Source organism: Lotus japonicus, chromosome 3 (genome assembly GCF_012489685.1).
Source record: "Lotus japonicus ecotype B-129 chromosome 3, LjGifu_v1.2".
Classification (NCBI taxonomy): domain Eukaryota; kingdom Viridiplantae; phylum Streptophyta; class Magnoliopsida; order Fabales; family Fabaceae; genus Lotus; species Lotus japonicus.
The window spans coordinates 70447928-70469924 of record NC_080043.1 but is presented as its reverse complement, the minus strand read 5'-3'; the positions used below and the strand labels follow the sequence as shown (position 1 = coordinate 70469924).

Below are 21997 nucleotides of genomic sequence, written 5' to 3'. Positions count from 1 at the left end.
GGTCCCCCAACTATGGCCTTCCTGCGAAAATCATCCCTAAACTTCAAAATTAGCAAAACTCGTCCCTCAACTATACACACAGTTGCACTTTTGGTCTTCCGTTAGCATTCCGTCAGAAATCTAACTGAAAATGATGACATGGCCTTTCTTAATTAATTTTAACTGAAAAAAAAGTTTTTTTAATTAAATAACAGCATGGTTTGACAAGTTGGTTTTTATTATTATTATTATTATTACTTAACTCTATTATCAACTGGTTTTATTGACAAGTGCTTTATTCAATCAAAATATTCAGTGTATGAAGGAGACGAGCAATGCAACAAAACCATCCTTGATTAGTAAACTTCCATACTCGGAAGAAGTTTCTTGTGGTGGCTATCACACCTGTGTCTTGACAAGTAATTCATCAGTTTTTAGCCTAACGCAGGGTTTAACCCATCTTCTCCATCTTGGTTCTGCTCTGGGTTATACCCTCCGCCACCTCCTGAACCAGATCTGCGTGGCGAACCAAAATGACAGTGATGAGATGGTGAAGCTTGCGGCCATGGGAAAGGGAGGAGCTTGGTGGCTGGCTGTGCAGATCTATGGATGGGCTGACTGGGTTCGATGTATCTCAGAGGTGATGGTTGGCTTCTTGTTGTACCACTGATTCTCATCTCTCTGTGTTTGTGCACCATAGCAGAACCAAGATGGTTATGTTTCTCTGAAAATTGAAGATGGAACAGCCAGATCTAGTTCTATCGCCGCCACTACTCCTTGGTACCATGTTGTGGTCGTAACTCGTCCCTAGAGGGTTTTGGGGGTTGCGGCAGGGATGAAGTTTTGGGTGATTTGTTTGGGGTGATGATTCTGGGTTCTTCATTCTGGGTTTTGGATTGAAGATAGAATTTAGGAAAAATAACTTAGATTTTTTTATGACAAACACGTATTAATTTCCTTTTAATTGGTCTGGAAATTTCATCTTGTATATATGCGGTGATGATGATGGGTATTTTGATGATGATTTTGGGAAAGGTTCCAGTGATGTTAGGGAAAGAGGTTGATGAAAATGCTCACTGTAATATTGAGGAAGATGAAGAAATTTGGTGACTGAATTGTGAATTGTGACGGATTATCTCCGTCACTAGTCCCAAAAATAAAAATTCTATTTCTTAATTATATTATTAATATTTTTCAATTAAAATATTATTAAATAATACCACATCAGCAAAAGTGCAACTGTGTGTGTAGTTGAGGGACGAGTTTTGCTAATTTTGAAGTTTAGGGACGACTTTCGCAGGAAGGTCATAGTTGGGGGACCAAAAGTGCAATTAAGCCTAAAATCTATACAGCCCATGATATGCAGTGCGGTAATTATCTTCCTTTTGCAGGGGCTGCTCACATTCTGCAAGTGTTTCATATTTCTAGTCTACCTAACTTTTGAAACATGTGTAAATATTATGTGTCATTGTCTAATTTTTAATACACCCAAAAATTGATTAAAAAACAACTGGGCCCATTAAATACCCCCAAAGGCAAAATCTAAGGCCTGCACGATATTCTTTGGTTTTTTCCTGCTTAACATCAATTTGCAACTGAGGAAAGGATGGAGTTTACAGAATGGATTACAGTTTTGAATTTCACAATTCACAAGTCACAAACATACAGAGGCCATCTTTGAAACAGAGCTCACCCTCTTGAAATAAATGTCAGTGGGTTAATGAATAACCTTCTTCGAGACATTGTGTTCTGGTATCTTGCATTAGGCGCTGAAGTAAAGTTGGGTCGCCCGTAACAATAGCATCAACATGCTCAAACAACATCTTTTGCATGGATTCCGCATCATCAACAGTCCAGGCATACACCCTTTTATTCCTTCTGTCAACCACAATGCAAAATATGATCAATACAACAACACATCCATGGAGCTAGCTGCTGCTAGAAGCTTTAATAGAAAATCATACCTGCGCAAAACCCTCATAAGCTTTTCATCAATCAATGGGTGGTAGACACCAACAACCTCAGCGCCTTTAATCCGCAACAATTTTGTTCTCGCCCCAGTGGAAGGCTCCCTCATAACAATGTAGCCAACCTGCATCACGCCAGACTGAAGTTGTGAAAGTTGAAAAGGACAATAGAAACTACGTGAAAGGGACAAATCCACAGTAAAATTTAAGCTGGCTTCTCCGTAACCATTAAAATGGCTTCTTATCATCAATAAATACAAACAAGCATGGCCTTTATTTTGCTAGCTTCCTTCAAATCCAGCTTTCCCTCTCAAGTTGAAGTCTTTTCATTTGTACTGAAAGATTTAATAGGATTACCACCCAAAAGGCCAAATAACTAAAACTCTCTTGTAAAATTGTGCTATGCTCTTCTCCTACTCATGCAGCAAGTCATTTTAGACCGACAGTCACTGACTGACTACAAGCTATTTGTAGTGTAGGCTAGAATTTTTGGTAAACATTGGATTGGTCTAGACTCTAGACTCAGTTTTGAGCACTAGCACTCAGTTCAGAAGATTTCAGACGAGTTAAGAGGACAACTTTCTCGAAGTGTATAATGTGTGATTTTTAGGGATAAGTATTTCCAGGGACGCAGGTCACCGGCTATTCTAGAGGGATTCGTCAGTTAGACATGTCGAAAGACTACCAGGCTTCACAAATTAGATGTGCTATACTAGTTGTCTAGTTCAGTTCTATGTTCTTTTTTATTCTTTTAATTTTATTTCATTCATCCTAGGAGGATATCTATTTGTATCCTCTTGTCAAAGTATTCCTTTTATTGCCCCCCTGCCCTGATAACGTCACTTCTGTAATCCAAGGGGAAAAAAACTTCCTATGAATAGTCTGATTTTTCCATTATTTGATTCTGAATTTACAATGAAATTGAAAAGCATCAACTACAGTACTGTTTAGTTCTGCAGTGCAACTATCAGAATTTTGTAGAGACTTCAACTTTTTTCCACCATAAAAGACTCGATGCATTTTTATTGTGAAAACTCAATGCATTTTTTGGGGTCAAAAACCCATGCATTGAATCAGCAATAAAGACACCCGTCCTGTTTCTTTCCATGCTTTGCTGGAAGATTTTTGTTGTTCATCATCACAACTATACCAACTCTCAGAAGCATGACTTTATAGTTTGAGTATTGCTTACATTCTTCCCTGTTAATAGTAAATCACTGGCAGCCTTAAAAATAAATGCTAAGTAGGTGTACAGGTTAGTTAACAAATTGCAGGCAAAAGCTATGTACAATTCATTGTCCTTATGCTCCCCGGCCAAGCAGTTGTTTAGAACATAAATGACATTTCTTTTCCACAGCCATTTTAGATAGCAAGGAGGCCTAAAGAAGAAAAAAAAAGGCTTAAATATAATTAGTCCCTAAAAATATGATATTTTTAAAATAGCCCCTCTTTAATTTCCATTTTCATTTTTACTCCATACTTTCACAAAATAGTGTGATTTAGTCCCTCATTTGAGAGAATAAAAACACATGATTCTCATATTTTTATGGAATAAAAAAATGATAAAAAAAAATTAAAGAGGGGCAACTTTGAAAGAACATTCTTACTGACCAACATATCAAAGCCTTTCTTTTTTAAAAATTCCACAAATTTTCCAATAGGTAAAACATTCTAGACACAGAAACATGAAAGATCCATGCAAATATTATTATAGCTAAATTAGACAATGACCTGCACGGCGGATGGAATTAATATATTATTAAGTAAAGACCCTTAATTTGTAAACTTGACGATACGTGTTGTGACTTCACGACAAGAGAAAATATGATGTGATTTCATAAAATCAAGAGTTAGGGCTCAAATTTATTAATATATACGGGTGGATTAAGATAGGCATTCTTATGAGATGAAATAGAGTTTTAAATTTATGACCAAAAGTAATCAGGATATTGAATTATAATTATGATAAAAGTTATAAGATGATCAAAGGAATTTAAAGGATCAAAAGAATGTTGAGATTCACGTCTCACCTGAAAAGCTGACATGGTAAAAATATACGAAGTAAATAATTGAAATGTGATTGAAGTGGCAGCATAATAGTCCACGACTCCACGCTTCAGAAATTATATGTTATAAATAGATAAACTGCTTCTTACCGAAATTTCTGACGAGAGCTTAATTACATCCCTTGCTAAATTGTCACTTTTAGCCCATACGAGGCAGTTTCTGCACTCTGTCTTCTCCACCTGAAAGAGACATTGTATTGAGACTTGGAAATTACATAAGCTTCAAAAGCAGAAAATATTTTGAAGACAAAATAAGGCCACTTACTGCTGGGAAGTTACCACAATTTGTTTCAGATGTATTGGATACATCAAAGATTATAATTACTTTAACCATGTTTATCCTTTGATGGATTGTCTTGGAACTATGACGTCTAGAAAAGAGATTCTGCTCATCTACCATATTTTCTTTCATGCACACTATTTTAATTTGAGCCATTATATGGGGGGAAGGGAATAACCAAAGAGAAGGGGAAGTGGACAATGACAAGAGGGCGATTTCAGTCCATCACAGTTGAGTTGAGAAACTAGCATTTCCACTAGAACCAAAGCATAAGGGTTTTTTGTAGTATTAAGTTCGTGGTAGTACCGTGAAGTTTCAGGTGGTGAAAAATGTATTTTACCCATGAGGAAACTACATCGACAGGAACAAAGTGAACTTTACAGCTAAGACAAGACAACCATATAATTCTTCAAAATTTAACATGGAAAAAAGATGGGGAAAGAAATAAAACTTATCCCAGACGTAAACACTATAGCCCACATGCTCAATATCAAGGGAATTTTCATCATGCAACTTATAAATACTTTCAGCAGGTCATTAACTCAAAGACAGGAGAAAGCTTTTAATATATTAAACATGCCAAACAGCAAAGGGAAAAGGGGCTGACAGTGTAAATAGACAGTGATTAAGTGCTGAAGGAAAAGGGACAGGATCATTATACTTACAATAGAAAGAATGTCTTCAGCAAGTCCTTTCTCATAAAATGGGGGTCCAACTTTAATATCTAGGACTATCTGTCGTACTGCATTTGCAGTCAACTAAAAAAATACAGAACTGCAGTCAAAAAATATGCTCTTACATAGAAAGGACAGGTAAAAACATTTAAGCAGATAATTATCAACAGTAACAGAAAATAAATATGAAATCAAAGAAAGCAAGCAAGCAAAACAAAATAGAGTGGGATAGATCTAAGTAAAACCTATGAAGCACAGAAATTTCTTCTTGAGGTTTCAGACACTTTTCTGACATTGACACCCGTATGACACATGTCAAGTCAAACACTCCACATCAAGTGTCCTATTAATATAAAATTTTGTTATTGGCTTTGACACTGAGCACTGAGCCGACATCCTAGAACACTTAACTGAGACATCTGAGACACTTAGTAGACACTATTTAAGACACGAAATTTGAATGACACAACTCATTCAATTCTTTTTTTTAAATATCTTTAAAAAATTCAACTTAAATTATAAAAAAAAGGTCAATCTGAAAAATGTTTTAATAGGTCACCATCACACTTCATTTTAGATTGTCACTTCTTCCTATGTTCACCCTAGTACCCCACACAGTGTACACAGACACACACACACACACATATAGGTGAGTATCAAGTGAGAGCATCAGAAGTGAGAACAGCTAATCTTGACAATACAATTATGCATGAATAGTTAAGATTAACTCGCCCCTCTGCCATACACAAACACAAACACACACACACACATATGTATAGATGCAGTGTCTTGATGTCCTATACTTTAGACATTAAATGTGTTAGTGTGTCAGTGTCGTGTCTGTAAACGTGTTTCTTAGTCTAAACTCAAACTATTCAATAAAATACCTACTAGCAAGACCTTTAAGGAAGAAAAGGAAAATCCTTTACTGCATCCAGGAATCATACCATCAGAGCATCTTGAATTGTGGGTATACTTTCATCCTTAATCTTCTCAATTGACTGACCAGAAGCACTAAGCTCTCTTATCTACAGAAATAAACTGAACACAATTTTAGTCAACTTTACTCTTTATAAGCCTCAAAGCATTCTTATTAAAGGGGAAAAAAAGAAGAAAAAAAATTAAAATGCATCTGTCAACTAGTTTTACGATAAAATGATCACATGAGTTTTTTTCTCTATTTTATTTAATGCAAATAACAAGATTGCCAAAAGAAATCCCAAGAACCCTGGTGGAGGATAATATACTACGCTAGAACACCTTTTCCAGTTAAGTTCTAACCAATATCTATGAAAAAATTCACATGCTAAAATTTACAGCTAGATCAACTAGAGCATTGAGAAAATTGTTTGCCAAGAACCAATTATCCCTCAGGTAAAGGCCTGTGAATGGTTTTGTGTCTAAGACACCCATGCAAGAGCTCTTTGAGGTTGAAGCAAAGGCACACCATACCTTGTATCAAAATTAAACTTATATCTGGAAGGATGGGGGAAACAAGGATCAAATTCTAGATCACATAGTCCTAAATCCTAATGGCTTTGATGCTATGTAAAAAATGAACTATACTCAAAGGTTAAACAGTTATATGATGACACATGAATGGTGTTTTAGATCTAACATTTTTTAAACCCAAATATCTCCACATCTGACAATTACTTTCCAGATATCAGTGCATGAGAGGTGATTATATCATATGCACGCGAGTGTACATTAGCAGATAAAAGTGCCCGAAAAAGTTTTCATATTCATGATTGTGATAATGTTACGGAGCTACCATTGAGGCTTTATGTCAAATGAACAGTTACTTTTGTTTTGCTTTCAGGGTGAAGGTGAAGAGTGGTTGTTTTCTTTGTCAATACAACAATTCTATGAAAAATAACGAATCAGGAAACTTCACTTTAACACCACCAGGTTCTACTGACTCAAACACTTAAGCAAACAACTAGCAAATAGAATGACATCTGTTTTTTTTCTTTCTTTTCTTCATATGTATTAGCAACTAGCTTTATAGAAATGGTAAGTGACCAAACTCTAGTTAAGACATTATTTCATATATGAAAATGAGTTTGAAACAATGAAAGTGTAGCAATAATGAACTTAAGAGTTCAGAAGACAGCAAGACCTTCTGCTAGTCTCACCTCTTTGGAGCTCATGTGACCAACTTTAGCACTAGTGTTTCCAGACAACCGCTGCAGATCCCTGCCTGCATCATGTGAGAATTAATCTCAAAGTGACTATAAAATTACTAGAAGTTACATAAATAAAAACTTGGTCGCAAATATTTCTATTTTCATCATTTATTTTGATTAATAATTACAAAAGCATCATGCCATCATCTTATTTTCAAATAAGCCTTTTCCCACTCGATACGGCTATATAAATCACACAGCATCACAATACCTTGAAAACAACATGATTTCACTACCTTTCTATAAAAACATTTGAAAGTAGGGAATAAAGCAAAAACAATGTAACAATTCTGTAACTAGTGGCCTTAAATGCTAGGACAATCAAGAAATGGAAAGTTTATATTGAAGAATACAAAATTTAATCTACTAGTAAACCTTAAATGCTATACTATTTTAGTAAAAACTTCAAAAAAATTGGAATCCTGGGATCAAGAAATTGAGAAGGTAAGAGTACCTGTCATGGAGAGCAAACAAAACTCCATCTGAAGAACGAGAGACATCAATCTCGATACAGTCCACTCGAGCACGAAGAGCATGGAGATACGCAGCCATCTGCAAGGAGAATCCAAAATCAAACAATCACAAGATGAAAACAGGGAAACAAAGGAGAAGAAGAAGCGTACGGTGTTGGCGGAGGCCTTAGATGAATCGCCGCCGTGCGCACAGATGAGAGGGGGATGAGTAAGCCAACCGCAGCGGCGAAGCTGCATCTGGTGGAAGCGACGGAGGCGGAAATGGAAGAGGATCGGAGGTAGAAGTGCTAGAATGACGAGACTGAGAATGATGAGGTTCCGTGAAGGAAATCTCAACTGCCATTGCCATTGCCAGTGTCTTCTTCTTCCCACTCCAGCTCTTGAAGATCTTGACCTATGCATTGTTCCCAATTCTCTCTTCATGGAGAGAGATGAAGCTGAAGTCTCCTCTTCTAGCCTATAGATCAATTATGATAATTGAAATGTTTTCCAAATCACTTGTTAATTAATTACTGCTATTAATTTCTACCCACATTATTTATTAATTGTTCAAAGATGGAAGAAACGCCATATTAAAATGTGCAGTTAATTTTACTAATTTTGATGAAAGTGATATTTATTTGGGTGGCGGAGTCCGCAAGAACGAGCAAGCCGTGTGGCGGAGACCGCAAGAACGAGTGGTAAAGCTTAATTTTGATGCTTCTTTTGTAGATGGCAACGTGGCAGGTTTGAGAATGGTTGCTCGCAACATCGTGGCGAGATCATGGCAGCAACTACTTCCTATCCGGTGCCCACTCTATCAGCTTTGTTGGCGGAGGCTTGTGGTTTGAGGTGGACGATACAGTTGGCAACAGAGCTTGGCTTTAGGAGAGTTTGTTTGGAGACAGATTGCCTCCAGTTGTTCCAGTGGTGGCAGAAGGACGTGGTGGGTCGTTCCTATTTGGATAATATTATTAGAGATTGTCGTACTTATGTTTCGTTTTTTGATTTCTTTTCTTTATCCTTTGTTAGACGTTCTGGCAACTCGGTTGCAGACTTTTTGGCTAAGAACGCTTCCACTTATGCGAATCAGTATGGGTGGAAGAAGTTTCTGATGCCGCTATTGGTTTAGTAAACTTGGATGTACTTGCTTCTCGGTCGTTTGACCCTTAATAATATTCATGTTTAATTTCAAAAAAAAAAAAACCTTCGCCACCATCACATCAACTGTTGTCACTACACTTATGCCACCTTCACAACCACCACCACCCTCCAACACCATCCTTTTCACCTCCACCACCGTTACCCCACCACCACCTCTACCTCTACCGTTTTCATTACTACTACCATTGTCGCCACATCTACTCGCACCAATGTTCCATTGTCATCTCCACCCTTTACCTTCGCGAGATACGGTTATTTTTATAGTCATATATGCAATTTGTGGTAGTTTTAAACTGTCACAAATTAATTTTTTTTTAAAAGAAATTTTATTGAAACATGAAAGGTGTGAAAAAATCCTTACAAACCATCACACAAAACCCAAATGTTATCCTCCTTACCACAACCTTGGTTTGCTAAATAATCTGCAATTACATTGCACTCCCTCAATACATGTTTGACACCCACACAATTTACATTGCCCTCCTTCAACCGTCACAAATTGTTTAAGACCTCCATTAAATAGTATTGTTTGTATTGACAAAAGTCAAAACTAATAAATTAACATCAGGCCTATACGACTAAAACTAAAAAAAATACATTAGAGTCAGCTTTATTGTAAAGTGAATAGTGTCGGCTTTTACCGACACTAATTTAGAGTCGGCCAAAAGATTAACTCTAAAAATTAGCTTCAATCCTCTTAGAATTAGCCACGACGCCGACGCTTAACCAATACTAAAATGATTATAGCATCAATTTTTATCTTATTAGCGTCGGCAGGTTTCTTCTAATGTTTTGAGGAGGCCAAATGCATGATGGCAAAAATAAGAGTAATTGTAGTAGGAAACTACAAGAGCATGCATCCACGGGAACTTTTTATATAGACATGTGATTATGTCTCACTAGTCATTACCTTATATATATATATATTTTTTTTTTGAAAAGAAGTTCATTCAATTAAGAAGAAGCAGCCGGCATAGAAGCCATTACCTTATTTTTTTCTTCAATACATTTTGGACATAATAAGATAGTGAAATATTATTATATGTCTCACTAAAAATTATTTACATTCTCGTTGCATAACTATTAATTTATAGATTGATAGATCGTGCAAAGATTGCGGAATAATAAATCATTATGTTTTACAAAAACGAACACAAATGGTGTGAAAATCACTTGTATTTAAATTATTTATCTTGCAAATTTATAATTAAAAACGAACGCAATCTATGCACGATCTATCAATCTATAAATTAATCTATGCACGATCTATGCGTGTGAGGCCAGACCCTTTACTATGCTTTTTACTATCTGACGAACGCACTTTCGTGATGCGTATCAAAGTATTTTTGCTATTAAGTGCAGTACAAGGTGATGAACATCAGGATCGTTCTCACAAGAACTTGATGAAGTATTAATTGAGACTAGAGTAAAACAAAAGCAAATAAACATGAGGTTTTGATTGATTTGATTGCAGACTAGCAAAGCAATAGTTAAAACGATTTGATTCAGAGGTGAGAAAACGTTAGTCCTTGGATAATAACATTCATGTGCAACAAACCATCATTGATTATAAAAGATTTATTCTACTTTTATCAAGTCTTTCAGTCGAATCCCAACTCACAATCGTGAGATAGAAATCATGATTCTCCATTGAACAATCGTTCAGAATATGATTCGTTCAAGTTAAGAAGCTTGACAATCGCCGCTACAAAGTACAAGAGTTATCTATGATCACTAAATCCTCAAAGCTAACAACCGATCAGCGTTAGAGATTTATGTTCTTAGAGAACAAATTGACAATCACTTCATCATCTCATCATCAATTAAAGAATCCTTTAATTGACTCAACTCGCTTGGATAATAACAATTAAAACGAAATATTACTTGAATCCAAAATAATATTCAAAGCAAGAACTAAAGAACATAAATCAACTTGAATAAAAAGATGAAATATATTAAGAACTGAACCTCAGGTTTGCAAACGCAAGAATATTAAAAATCCTACGACTAACTAAGGAGTTTAGCAACTCATACTAGAAGAGGGAGAAAGAGAGAGATGATGTGAGGTCACTCACTTATTTATACTAATAAAATCTAATCTTATTCTCCAAGTAATATCTTAATTAATTCAGAAGCTAATCTCAGCTGATGCAAGTCTAGGCTCAAATGGAGTAAGTGGTCCATTGCTCAATTGGCGCAATTAAAGTGTTGACAAGTTGATGGTGTTTCGCAAGAATATTAAAAATCCTACGACTAACTAAGGAGTTTAACAACTCATACTAGGAGGGAGAGAGAGAGAGAGAGAGAGATGATAGGAGGGCACAATGCCATCAACCCCCCTTTGGGGGTCTCCTCCTACATTGGGGGTTTCTCCTCCACTAGGAGGCTTTTCTTATGCTTGGTAGAACTTGTCTTCTCACATTAAGTGGTTTTCTTCCACAATAGGTGGATTTATCACCCAAATAAGTGAATTTTTCTTCTCAAGATTAGCTCTAGTTTTCTCCCCCTTTTCCTCCTCCACCCGCCACCAACCTTTCCTCCACCGACCAAACATATCGCCGCCCACCACCGGCTCCGCCATCGCCTTCCACCACCGGGTGCCCAACCAGATCTAGCGTTTTTACGTCATATCCAGAGGAAGTTAGATCCTTGGTTAGCCTCAGTGACCCAAAAGCTCGATCTGATGTCGTGTTGCCATGCCGCAAACCTTTCCTGAGACCATCTTCTCCTTCATCTCTTTCTGGCTGCACAATAGGTTGTAGGTTGTGCCTTTTGGGTGGATCTGTTTTGTAAGAATATGGGGTTGGATCTGTGCTTTACTGTCAGTGGAAACAGTTCCGGCCGCCACCTTTGGCTCCAACCACAGATCCAGCCATGGTCTCTACAACGTTGGCTTTCTCCACGACCACAGATCCCGCTTACATCGCTTCTGGGCCCCTTTCACCGGCTCGTCCTTCATCCCTCCGCTCTTGCTGCTGTATGTTTGGAATCTACAGAAGTTCCCCTCGTCGCTGTGTTCTCAGAGGTCCTGACATGACCCCTTTTGCTGTCGTTGAAGCCTCGCCGCAGACTTCATTCTCCACCGCCGCACTAAAAATTTGGCAGAGCCGTTATGTTGTAGATAGGGAGCACTGGTTAAAAATAATTTAATGTCTTCTCCGCTCATAAGTCATTAGGATCTTTGTACGAACCATTTTAGATGGCCGAATCTTCAAAACATATTTTCATGAAAGTTGTAGCTCTTTGAGTTAGCTTCGTGGGACTTCAATCGGGTCCTAATTCGAAATTTTGTATCCCAAGATATGATTATTTTAGTGCAGACTGTTCCAGACTTGCACGATTAGCGATAGCAACTTTGCAAGTAAATTGTGACCAATTTAGAAGCTGATTCTCGAATTTATCTGAAAATGAAAATTGTAGGGCTTCAAGTTAGCTTTCAATGACATATTATTCGCCCTATTTTAATATCGGTAGCTCCATATTCAACTTGTTCTAGTGGAAATGGTCATAAAAGCTAAAAAGAAAGAATTCACTTTTCGATGAATAATCCAAATAAGCACTAATGGTCAGAACATGACTAAGTTATAAAAATTAAGCACAAAATGAATATAACAAAGCTTAGAAAGAAACACATAAAGTGCATCAAATATGCTCATATCACTATCACAATTTGAAGCTAAGTATATAAACACATGAAAGGCTTGTGAGTTAGGAAATGTCGGACTTAGAGCTTTTGAAATATCTCAACTTTTCCAACAATCCCCAACATATTTCAAAAGTTCAAGCTAAGGAATTTAGAAAGCTCTTAGCTTATCCTCCAAAGAATGCAGATCAACACTTACACCCTAGGAATGGACTATAAATTAAAATTGAGTGTCGTCAGATCAATATAAATAACTTGTTACTTCTTTATGGGATATCCAATCACAAAGGTTTTGTTACCATTATTCACAAATTTCAAATAGGCTCAAGTCTCATTCCCCTCAATGTATCATTGATCAATTTTCTACCCAAGCTTTAATAAGAGGATTAGCCAAATTAACCCTTGATTTCACATAATCAATGAAGATAATTCTATCTTTCACTAGCTACTTTACCACATTGTCTTAATTGAATATGTCGGTTCTTTCCATTATACGTTTTGTTCTTTACATTGGTTATCACAATGCATAGACACTGATGGGATGAGTTTCATTCCCAAAGAAATGTTTTCTAAGAAGTTTCTCCACCTCTCATCTTCATTGCCGTTCTAGAGGTACAAACTCTGATTTCATTGTAGATCTAGTATTTATAGGTTGCTTGGTAGATTTCCAAGCAACTGCACTACCACCAAGTGTGAATATGTAACCACTAGTGGAATTTGACTCATCTGAATCTGAGATCCTTCATGGTACCTCTAAAATATTTCATAACTCTAGCAAGTGCTTTCCAATGATCCTCATTGGGGCTATGAGTATACCTGCCTAATATGTTCACAACATAAGCTATATCTGGCCGAGAAAAGTTCATCAGGTGTAGTAAGCTCCCAATAATTTAAGCATATTCATATTGATAAACAAGATCTCCATTATTCTTCTTCAATTGAGTATTCGAATCATAAGGGGTACTCACAGGTTTAACTTCATAATGACCAAAATTCCCAATAAGTTTTTCAACATAGTGTTCTTGGGATAGTATGATACTATCTCCATTCCTTGTGATTTTAACACCCAATATAACACCTACTTCACCCATGTCTTTCATATCAAATTTCGAAGAAAGAAAATTCTTAGTTTCAACAACAATATCATTGCATGTACCAAAAATAAGTATGTCGTCCACATATAAAGATATAACAACACATTCACCATTCAAAGTTTTTGCATACACACATTTATCAACATCAAAGGAATATAAACCATTACTAATCAAAATCTTGTAAAATTTCTCATCCATTGTTTGGGTGCTTGTTTTAAACCATATAAAGACTTTAGGAATTTGCACACTTTATTTTCTTCCAAGTCACTATTTAAAAACGTTGTTTTTACATCCATTTGATGAATCACTAGTTTATAAGCTGAATCTAAAGCAAATAAAACACGAATAAAAGAAATTCTTGTCACGAGAGAAAAAGTATCAAAGTAATCAATATTTTCTTTTTGTGTAAAACCTTTTGCAACCAACCTAGCTTTATACTTATCAATAGAACCATTAGGGTGATATTTTCATTTGAAAATCCATTTACATCCAATCGGTTTGGCTCCATGAGGTAAATCAATTAAAGCCCATGTGTTATTTTTCATAATAGAATCAATTTCAGTTTTAATAGCTTCTTTCCAAAACCGTGAATCAGAAGATGAAACAACATCAGAAAGATCAAAGGATCATTATCAATTGAATATATATAAAAGTCATTTAAAAGAGAAGATGATTTTCTTTGTCTCTTAAGTCTTCTTGAATCATCAATTTCATTTTCTCTACCATTAACCTCATTATCAAAAGATACATCACCAAAATCAATTTCATGACCATAATTAATATTATCAAAAGATACATGACTAAATCATTAAATTTTACCAGCTCAGAAGCAGAATTATGTTTAGACTTCAAAGGATATATATTCAAAAAATTCAGCATTCTTAGTCTCTATAATAGTATTGCGATCATGCACATCACTCTTCAAAACAAAGAATCTATATACAGCACTATTTTCAGCATAACCAATAAACATAAAATCAGAAGTTTTTGATCCAATTTTCTTTTTCTTTGGGTTCGAAAAACATTACCTTAGAAAGACACCCCCACACTTTTAAATACTTTAATGAGGTTTATAACCTTTCTAAGTTAATAGGGTGTTTTTCTAGTTGTCTTATAGGAAATTATATTTTGAATTAAACATGGAATTAAAATGGCTTCACCCCACAAATTATCAGGTGCAAAGGCACTTACAAACATTGAGTTCATCATATTTTTGAGAGTTCTATTTTTCCGTTCAGCTACTCCATTTTATTCAGGAGAATAAGGTGGAGTTACTTCATGAATTATACTTTCTTTTTCACAATAGTCATTAAATATTATATACTCTCCTCCTCTATTATACTTCATCCTTGTAAGAAAGAAACATTGTTAAAAGCCTCATATTTATTTCTAATAAGATAAACATTGGTATATCTAGAGTAATCATCTATAAAGGTTATGTAATATCTTTTTCCTCCTATGGTCTTAGTGTGTTTCAAGTCTTCTAGGTCCGTATGAATTAATCCGAGTAGTTTAGTTTTACATCCAAAAACAGAAGGACATGATTTCTTAGTAATTTTAGATTCAACACAAACTTCACATTTTTTATTGCATAATTTATCTGATATATCTATTAAGCCTAAATTTTTCATTTAATGAATATAGGAAAAATTTACATGTCCTAGCCTAGCATGTCACATATGAACATAGTCAATCAAATAAGCAGAAGACAATGCACTATTTTTCATTACATCAGAAACATTGAGTACAAAGAGACCTTGGAAACAATATCCCTTCCCCACAAATACATTACCTTTAGTCATTACAATCTTATCCGATTTAAAGAAAACTTTGACCCCAGCCTTCCCCAATAGAGCAACAAAAATCAGATTTGTTCTCATTTTAGGAACATGAAGAACATCTCATAGATCTAGGGTCTTTTCAAATGTGAGCTTGAAAAGAAGTTTTTCCTTTCCATGGACTAGAGCGGTACTATAATCACCAAAATATAATAGTTCTTCTATTTCCCGCGCAGAACTGTAGGAGGTAAACACATTTTTGTCTCCACATATATGCTTGGTAACATTGGAGTCTACCACCCAGTTCCTTACAACATAAATCATATTAACCTCTGCAACGACAACTGCAACAACATCATCTCCTTCAACCAAATTTGCATTCGATTTAGGAGGATTACCATTTCTTTGACGACGTCGGCACTGATTTGCAAAGTGATCCAACTTTCCACAGATAAAACAATTCTTTTTTTCATTATTTTCATTCATCTTCCTTTTGAAGGTTGGGATGTAATAAAGCAACACAAGAAATGAGGTTTAATTGTGTTCTAATAAAACTTTATGTTTCAACAAAATTATTAGTTTTAAAACATTTTCGCAATTGTTTAGTGCAGCGGTAAAAGAACATAATAGTAAACGATAGAGACGCAATCTTTTTATCTTGGTTAACCCCTAAACAGTAGGGCTACGTCCAGTCCTTGGCTTTACCAATATCTCACTATCCACCAAGTATCTAGGACTTCTCCTTTACAAGTATTCTCAATAACTTCTCATAACCCAAGTATTATCAAGGACTTCTTCTAACCCAAGTATTATCAAAAACTTCTCCTACAATCTTTTTCAAGATTGTTTGCTTCTACAAAGTTATCTTCTCAGAAGAGTGATGGTAGAAAGTTTATGAGCACAAGAACTACATTGAAGTTGATTTGACTCTTAAGAACTTTCAGTTCTAGATCTAGAGAGAAGGGAATTTAAAGATTTAACTCTTAAGGTTTGCTCTCTCAGACAGTATAAAGACTTTTTCACTTTTTGCTTGAAGAAGATTTTCGAGTCAGAGTATAAGTTCTTGCGTTGATGATTCTTCTTTATGAAAATCTTCAAGTCATCCTTTTATACTTCAAGTGCTTCTAGGGTTTGTTGAGAGCCGTTGGAGTGTGTAGAGCACAACAAGTTCTAGCCGTTTGATCAAACGGTCCTTTCATCAAGTGCATTAAATGTATTGTACCCTCTGACTGAGACTTATTACCACAAGGATGTATTTTGTCAGCCGGTAGGTGGCACTTGAGCTTTGTTCCACTCCTTTAGTGAGAGAAAGAGGAAACTCGACTGTGACAATGATAAGTGTCAATTTTACCTAGTTTCAATGAGGAATTTAGGCACTTATCTTTGTTAATCATGTATATTTCTCATCAAATTTACTCTCCTTGGTTAGAATTTGTAAATATATAATTTTAGTTGTAATATGTTGAGTTCTAACTATAATATGTGTTTAATTTTAAGTTTGTTGATGTAGGAAAGAAGCAAAAGATTAAAGAAATGAATTCAAGAAAGAAATAAGATTTTGGCTTAGCATTGCATCTTATGCTAAGAAAAACCAGGGCAATGCATTTGAATTGACAAAGAGAATGTTTTGACTTAGCATTGCATCTTATGCTAAGACAAAACAGTGCATGTATTTGAATAGACAAAAAGAAGGTTTTGGCTTAGCATTACATCTGATGCTAAGCCAAAATAGGGAAGTGCGTGCTGAGTGAATTTGAAGCCCTCTTTGGCTTAGCACGATTGCTGGTGCTAAGCCATAGGAGGAAAACCACTTCTGAATAAATGCACTCTGGCTTAGAAATGTACCTGATGATAAGCCAAAGTAGGGCGGCCAGAACCCCTTTAGAAGAGATTTTTCAAATCTTCTTCATCATCCAACAAATTTAGGAGGGAAAATAGATCACTTTTAGAGAGAGAAACAAGGGAGAAACCTTACGAGGCTGAAGAGGAAGCTTGGGTGCCGAATTCGACGGTGAGACATCGCAGAGTCTTCGGTTCTTCTTTCTTCTTCTTCATGATTTTAAAGTTATCCATGAAAATGGATAACTAATCTCTCTTTGTTGGGGTTAGATGTATTATTTTGATAATTATGTATTCTATTCTCTTTGATATAGATCTTGCTCTTTGTCTATGATTTAGTGATTTTCTCTTGATCTTTATGTTATATCTTAGATTGATCACCTATGATATTTTTCTTGATTCGACTTGTGAGCGGAAGCTACAACGTTTTGAGTCCGAACTAGAGTTAATCACCTAATAATTCTAATTGCTAGACAATAGAGTTAGGTTTGTTAGACACTTAAATACCTAAACTCCATGATAACTATCTCTCTTAATCATGTGAGACATCAATGGTTAGGATTAGAGAGTTATTGTTATCCACTCATGCGCGACATCGATAAAGTAGGGTTGAACTGGTGTAGATGAATCATATTCTTAGGCTTGGTTTGTATTAGAATCACTAGAATGGAAAAAGCTCAAACAATGAAATCTAATCCCAACAAATTCTCTTACTTGTTGTTTCTCCGTTAGTTTACTTGCTTTTTGTTTATTTCACGTGAACCATCATTTAAGTTTGTTAACTATTTAACGACGTAAGTATTACACCTTCCTGTGGATACGACAAAACCATTTACTATACTACAATTGAGTCTTGAGAGATTTGAACATAGAGTGGTAAAAAATATTTCATCAGACAACGTTGTACTTATGTCCTTGATCAGTGTGCGTTGTAGAGTATTATGTGAGCCTTTTGCATTTGACTTCCTCCCCAAGTATGTCAGAGATATTTTCCAATTTGAAAAAGGCGTTCATTCTCTGAAAAACCCTTTCATTGGTCAGTCTGAGATAGACGATGAATGTATTCAATCAGTGTAGTCTTTTCTTGAGCAAACGGTCTAGCATATTTGACTATTTTTCTCTTGTACAAACTGTCTTGCGGCTTTGACCATTCTTCTTTTGTGCAGACTGTCTTGTATCTTTGTCTTGCCTTTATCATCAGACAGTAAAGGGCATATACCATAGGTTATATTTCCTAAAAGTCAATTCACATGAAATTTATAGTCATTACACTTATACACTTGAAATTTTTATCATTCAAAATATGATTAACGATAGCATTTGAACTTAACAAAGGTGGTTTTTGAGGTTTTAGGGATATTAAGATTAGGGTTTCTTATTTGCTTACCTTTTGTTGACATAGTTATTGTGTATCAGGTTTGTACAAGAAGCCAACGCCTTAGGTCTTGCTTCCTTAATCTCCTTTCTGTTGGTCTCCTCTATTATGATGTACTCCCTCCGTCCCTAATTATAAGCTAAAGTTGAGACTTATGTTTTGTCACTAAATATAAGCTAAAGTTGTAAAAGCTAATATTTCTTTCCATATTTACTCTTGCATTTATTGGTAGTGGAGCACTATTCATAGTATAATAATTAAAAAGTTTTATCTTAAATAGGGGTAAACATGAAAAGTTGTACCTTTTTTTCAAAAACCAATGCATCAATTAAACCTTTCTTAATAAGCGTGATTTTTACAACTTTAGCTTATAATTAGGGACGGAGGGAGTAAGTTATAAGATTAAAAAGTGACATCTGTTTGTCTTTATGTTTCAATTTTTGTTTGCAGTCATTCCATGACTCGGGAAACCTTTCAATTAGGAGTCCAACGACATACTCATCAGGCAGCGTTATGTTCTCATTTTTCAGGTCTTCAACGAGTTTGTGGTATTCATTGATTTGAGTTCTGACATCTTTGTCTTCAGTCATTTCCCACTTGTAATGATTTCCTATGACAAACTTATGTAAACACTAGCTAGCAACCTAAGGGGGAGGGGGGCTGAATTATGTGTACAGCAATATTATCAAATTAAAAATAGCAAACTCATAATTCTTAAAGTAACAGAAGCGTATATTGAAAATTAGAACGAATTCTATGAAGAATAAAACTAAAGTGCAAGCAAGATATTGAAATGCTGAAAAGTAAATAGTAAGGGAAGAGAAGATCACAAACACGATGTATCTTGGTTCACCTTCAACCACCGATGGCTACGTCCAGTCCCCCTTTCTGATTCAAGGATTTTTCCACTATGTAATTGACGTCCAGTACAAGTCTCACACCATGACTCTCAAGAACACCCTCAAGAAAGCACACCACTTCCTTGTTTACCTAGCATACACCAAACCCTATGATGGACTCTGAATCACCCTGATTCAAAGGAACTTTTTCATACAATCACCAAACCTTATGTTGATCTTCACCAAACACTATGGTGGAATAAGAATCACTTTGATTCTAAGAGAAGAACAAGCTTTTAAAATGGTTTAAGAATTTTCTACCCAATCTAAATAATAGAATCCTTTTCATGTTCACTCTTAAGCACAATATCACCAAGGCTCTCTGAAAGTTTGACAGCATTTACTCTATTTTAAGATTTGAATAATTCTCTCCAAACTTTTGTTTTTGTAACCTGAAAATTGCGTTGTGTTTCTTGGATTCAATAAGGTTTATATAGAGAGTAGTTAGACACCATGAATCAAGACAATGGTCTTCAACCTTTATCTTCTTTGTTAATGTTGTTGTCTTCATCAAAACCTAGCTAAGGTCAATGAGAGGCTCTTCTGCACAACTTATGTCTTCCAACATCTTATGTTGTGTACTTCAGACTCATTGAATCTCAAATATCATTTGCTTGTTTGTAAGAATAGTACACATCAAACAACTCGTTACATAAGATATTGATAATGGTATGGACACATACCTTGTTACCATAATTCCATGTTTCATTCTGTTTCAGATCAACAGAGGGGTCTGGTTTTGATCCAGTGAGAGCACTAGCAACTCCATGCATGTAAATAATTGGGTGAATCCTTTCTTGCCACCTGCGGAACTTCTGGCCTCTGAACACTTTAATTTTGGAGATATTAGGGAAATGTTTTGTGTAGTGCGACACTGGTGCAACCCCCATAACTGAAACATCGATGGAATGAGGTCCACCAGAGTTGGAATTGTTGTTGTTCTGATCAATGTTGTTGCCATCATTCTCCATGGATGCGGCTATAAAACTCTCGAGATTGTTGGATGAAGAATGTCAAACAACAACAACAACAACATGAACATAACCGACAAATGGTGAGTAGAGTCACGAAAATCAATTCGCTGTCCTTGAGAGTTTTATTCGGGTGAATTCCCAAACATTCCTCCAGGATTAAATAACCCTTTCCGGTATGTATCCGGGTGACAGAATTGTTGTGGATAGCCAAAAGTATGCCCAAGTGCAGAGGTGGAAGTAATATGAGAAGGTATGATGTTGTTGTGTTCTGTACAACAAATTTGGGTTAGTGTTTATAGGGAAATATTTCAACAGATACCAAGATTAGTGGAGAATTAATTATGGGCGGCAGCACAGTCAACTAGGATGGAGAAAGCATGGTTGGACGGTGGTCATGTGAAAAATGAAGGTTTCCCGATAGGGTGCAAAAAGAAAAAAGAAATTCAACAAAAAACCAGTAAGGCCCATATACCTTGCGCGCAGGGGGTGAAGGGGAATCCTTCGATTTCCACTACGTTGAGCCCATGAGGCCCAATCTCATGCGCGTGAGGCCAAGCCTTCACAATGCAGTTATCTGTTGATTAATGCATTTGTAGTTTATACTGCAAATGAGACTTATAACCTTTGAAATATCTCCACTTTTCCAACAATGCGGCAGTGATGGAGGTGGGAATTAGTGGGGGATCTTGCCCCCGTCTCTAGTTTGAAAGTATCACCTGGATATTTTCACTTGTATATGTTTGATTTGTTTCTCACTTTTGGTTTTGTACTGTTTTATGCTAAGAGTTTATTTGGGAATTATGAGTGGTTTGGTTGTTGTTGGTTTCAGTTTATTTATTGTTCTTGTTAATTTGATTGTTTCCATCAAGGAGGATTAGAGTGTGCAGGCCTATGAATAGACATTTGGGGCCTAAGGCGAAAATATTAAAGTTACTTTTTTTTAAAAGAATCTTAAAGAGATTTAATGTATTATATGAATGATCAATTTTTATATTAATCTTCTAGTATATTGAGCTATAAAATCATTTATCCTAGTAACTACCCTTTTTGGTTGACTAATTTTTGGGAAAGAGGGAGGATTCTAATTTGTTATGTTTTCGTTAGCTAAAATTTATTAATAGTTAGCAACTCAGATATGCATTCACTATGATTCTATGTTTCTCGTAGGTTACCGAATACCAATTTACAATCTATCCAATGTTATTCATTTTTTTATAACAAAAGTAAAAGTAATTAATTTATTTTTTCCCTAGTTTAATTTTAATTTTTTGAGACCTTAGGCGGTTTCTTTAATGGTGGAATAAGGTGGTGTGGAGGAGGTTAGGGGGAGGATGTTATGGTGGAGAGAGAAAAAGTGATTTCATGGAAATAAGGGAAATTAGAGAAGGAATAAATATAATCAAAGAATTTTTTGATGGTCTTAAAGTGATTAGGAGTGAGAAGTATACACATAGATATTATTATTTGAGAAAATAAGGGACACATCGACATTATGGCATTTTCTAAGACAATTTTTTTATTAGGAAGGAAAAGTTATAAAATAATTTTACAATGATTTTTTTTTTTACATTGGAAAGATAAACTACAGCTCTTCAGGGTTGATCCTAGGACCTCCCCATTCTCA

At 35.6% G+C, this 21997-nt stretch overlaps 1 protein-coding gene across 4 annotated transcripts; it reads right to left on the bottom strand.

The window, feature by feature from the left end:
* Positions 1-1417: 1417 nt before the first annotated feature.
* Positions 1418-8115, bottom strand: LOC130745579 (glycerophosphodiester phosphodiesterase GDPD4). 4 transcript variants are annotated; one of them, XM_057597909.1, is made up of 8 exons: positions 7794-8115; positions 7610-7707; positions 7105-7165; positions 5914-5994; positions 4958-5050; positions 4103-4192; positions 1944-2071; positions 1418-1857 (listed from the first exon to the last, which is right to left on the bottom strand). In XM_057597909.1, exons 1-8 carry the CDS (start codon positions 8049-8051, stop codon positions 1689-1691), a joined length of 978 nt encoding a protein of 325 aa, XP_057453892.1. In that variant the 5' UTR covers positions 8052-8115; the 3' UTR covers positions 1418-1688. The 4 variants fall into 4 exon arrangements, with proteins under 4 accessions (XP_057453892.1, XP_057453891.1, XP_057453894.1 ...); XM_057597908.1 differs by having other exon boundaries at positions 7779-8113; XM_057597911.1 differs by having other exon boundaries at positions 7105-7169; positions 7794-7829.
* Between the last annotated feature and the right edge of the window lie 13882 nt (positions 8116-21997).

What these genes read in the sequence shown, in the direction of transcription:
- LOC130745579 (XM_057597908.1), bottom strand. Translation starts at nt 8,051, where the DNA reads ATGAAGAGAGAATTGGGAACAATGCATAGGTCAAGATCTTCAAGAGCT. An exon ending in TTGTTTGCTCTCCATGACAG is followed by an intron (nt 7,166 to 7,609) that starts GTACTCTTACCT and finishes TGATGCAGGCAG; the next exon opens with GGATCTGCAGCGGTTGTCTG. An exon ending in AGCTCTCGTCAGAAATTTCG is followed by an intron (nt 2,072 to 4,102) that starts GTAAGAAGCAGT and finishes GGCGTGATGCAG; the next exon opens with GTTGGCTACATTGTTATGAG.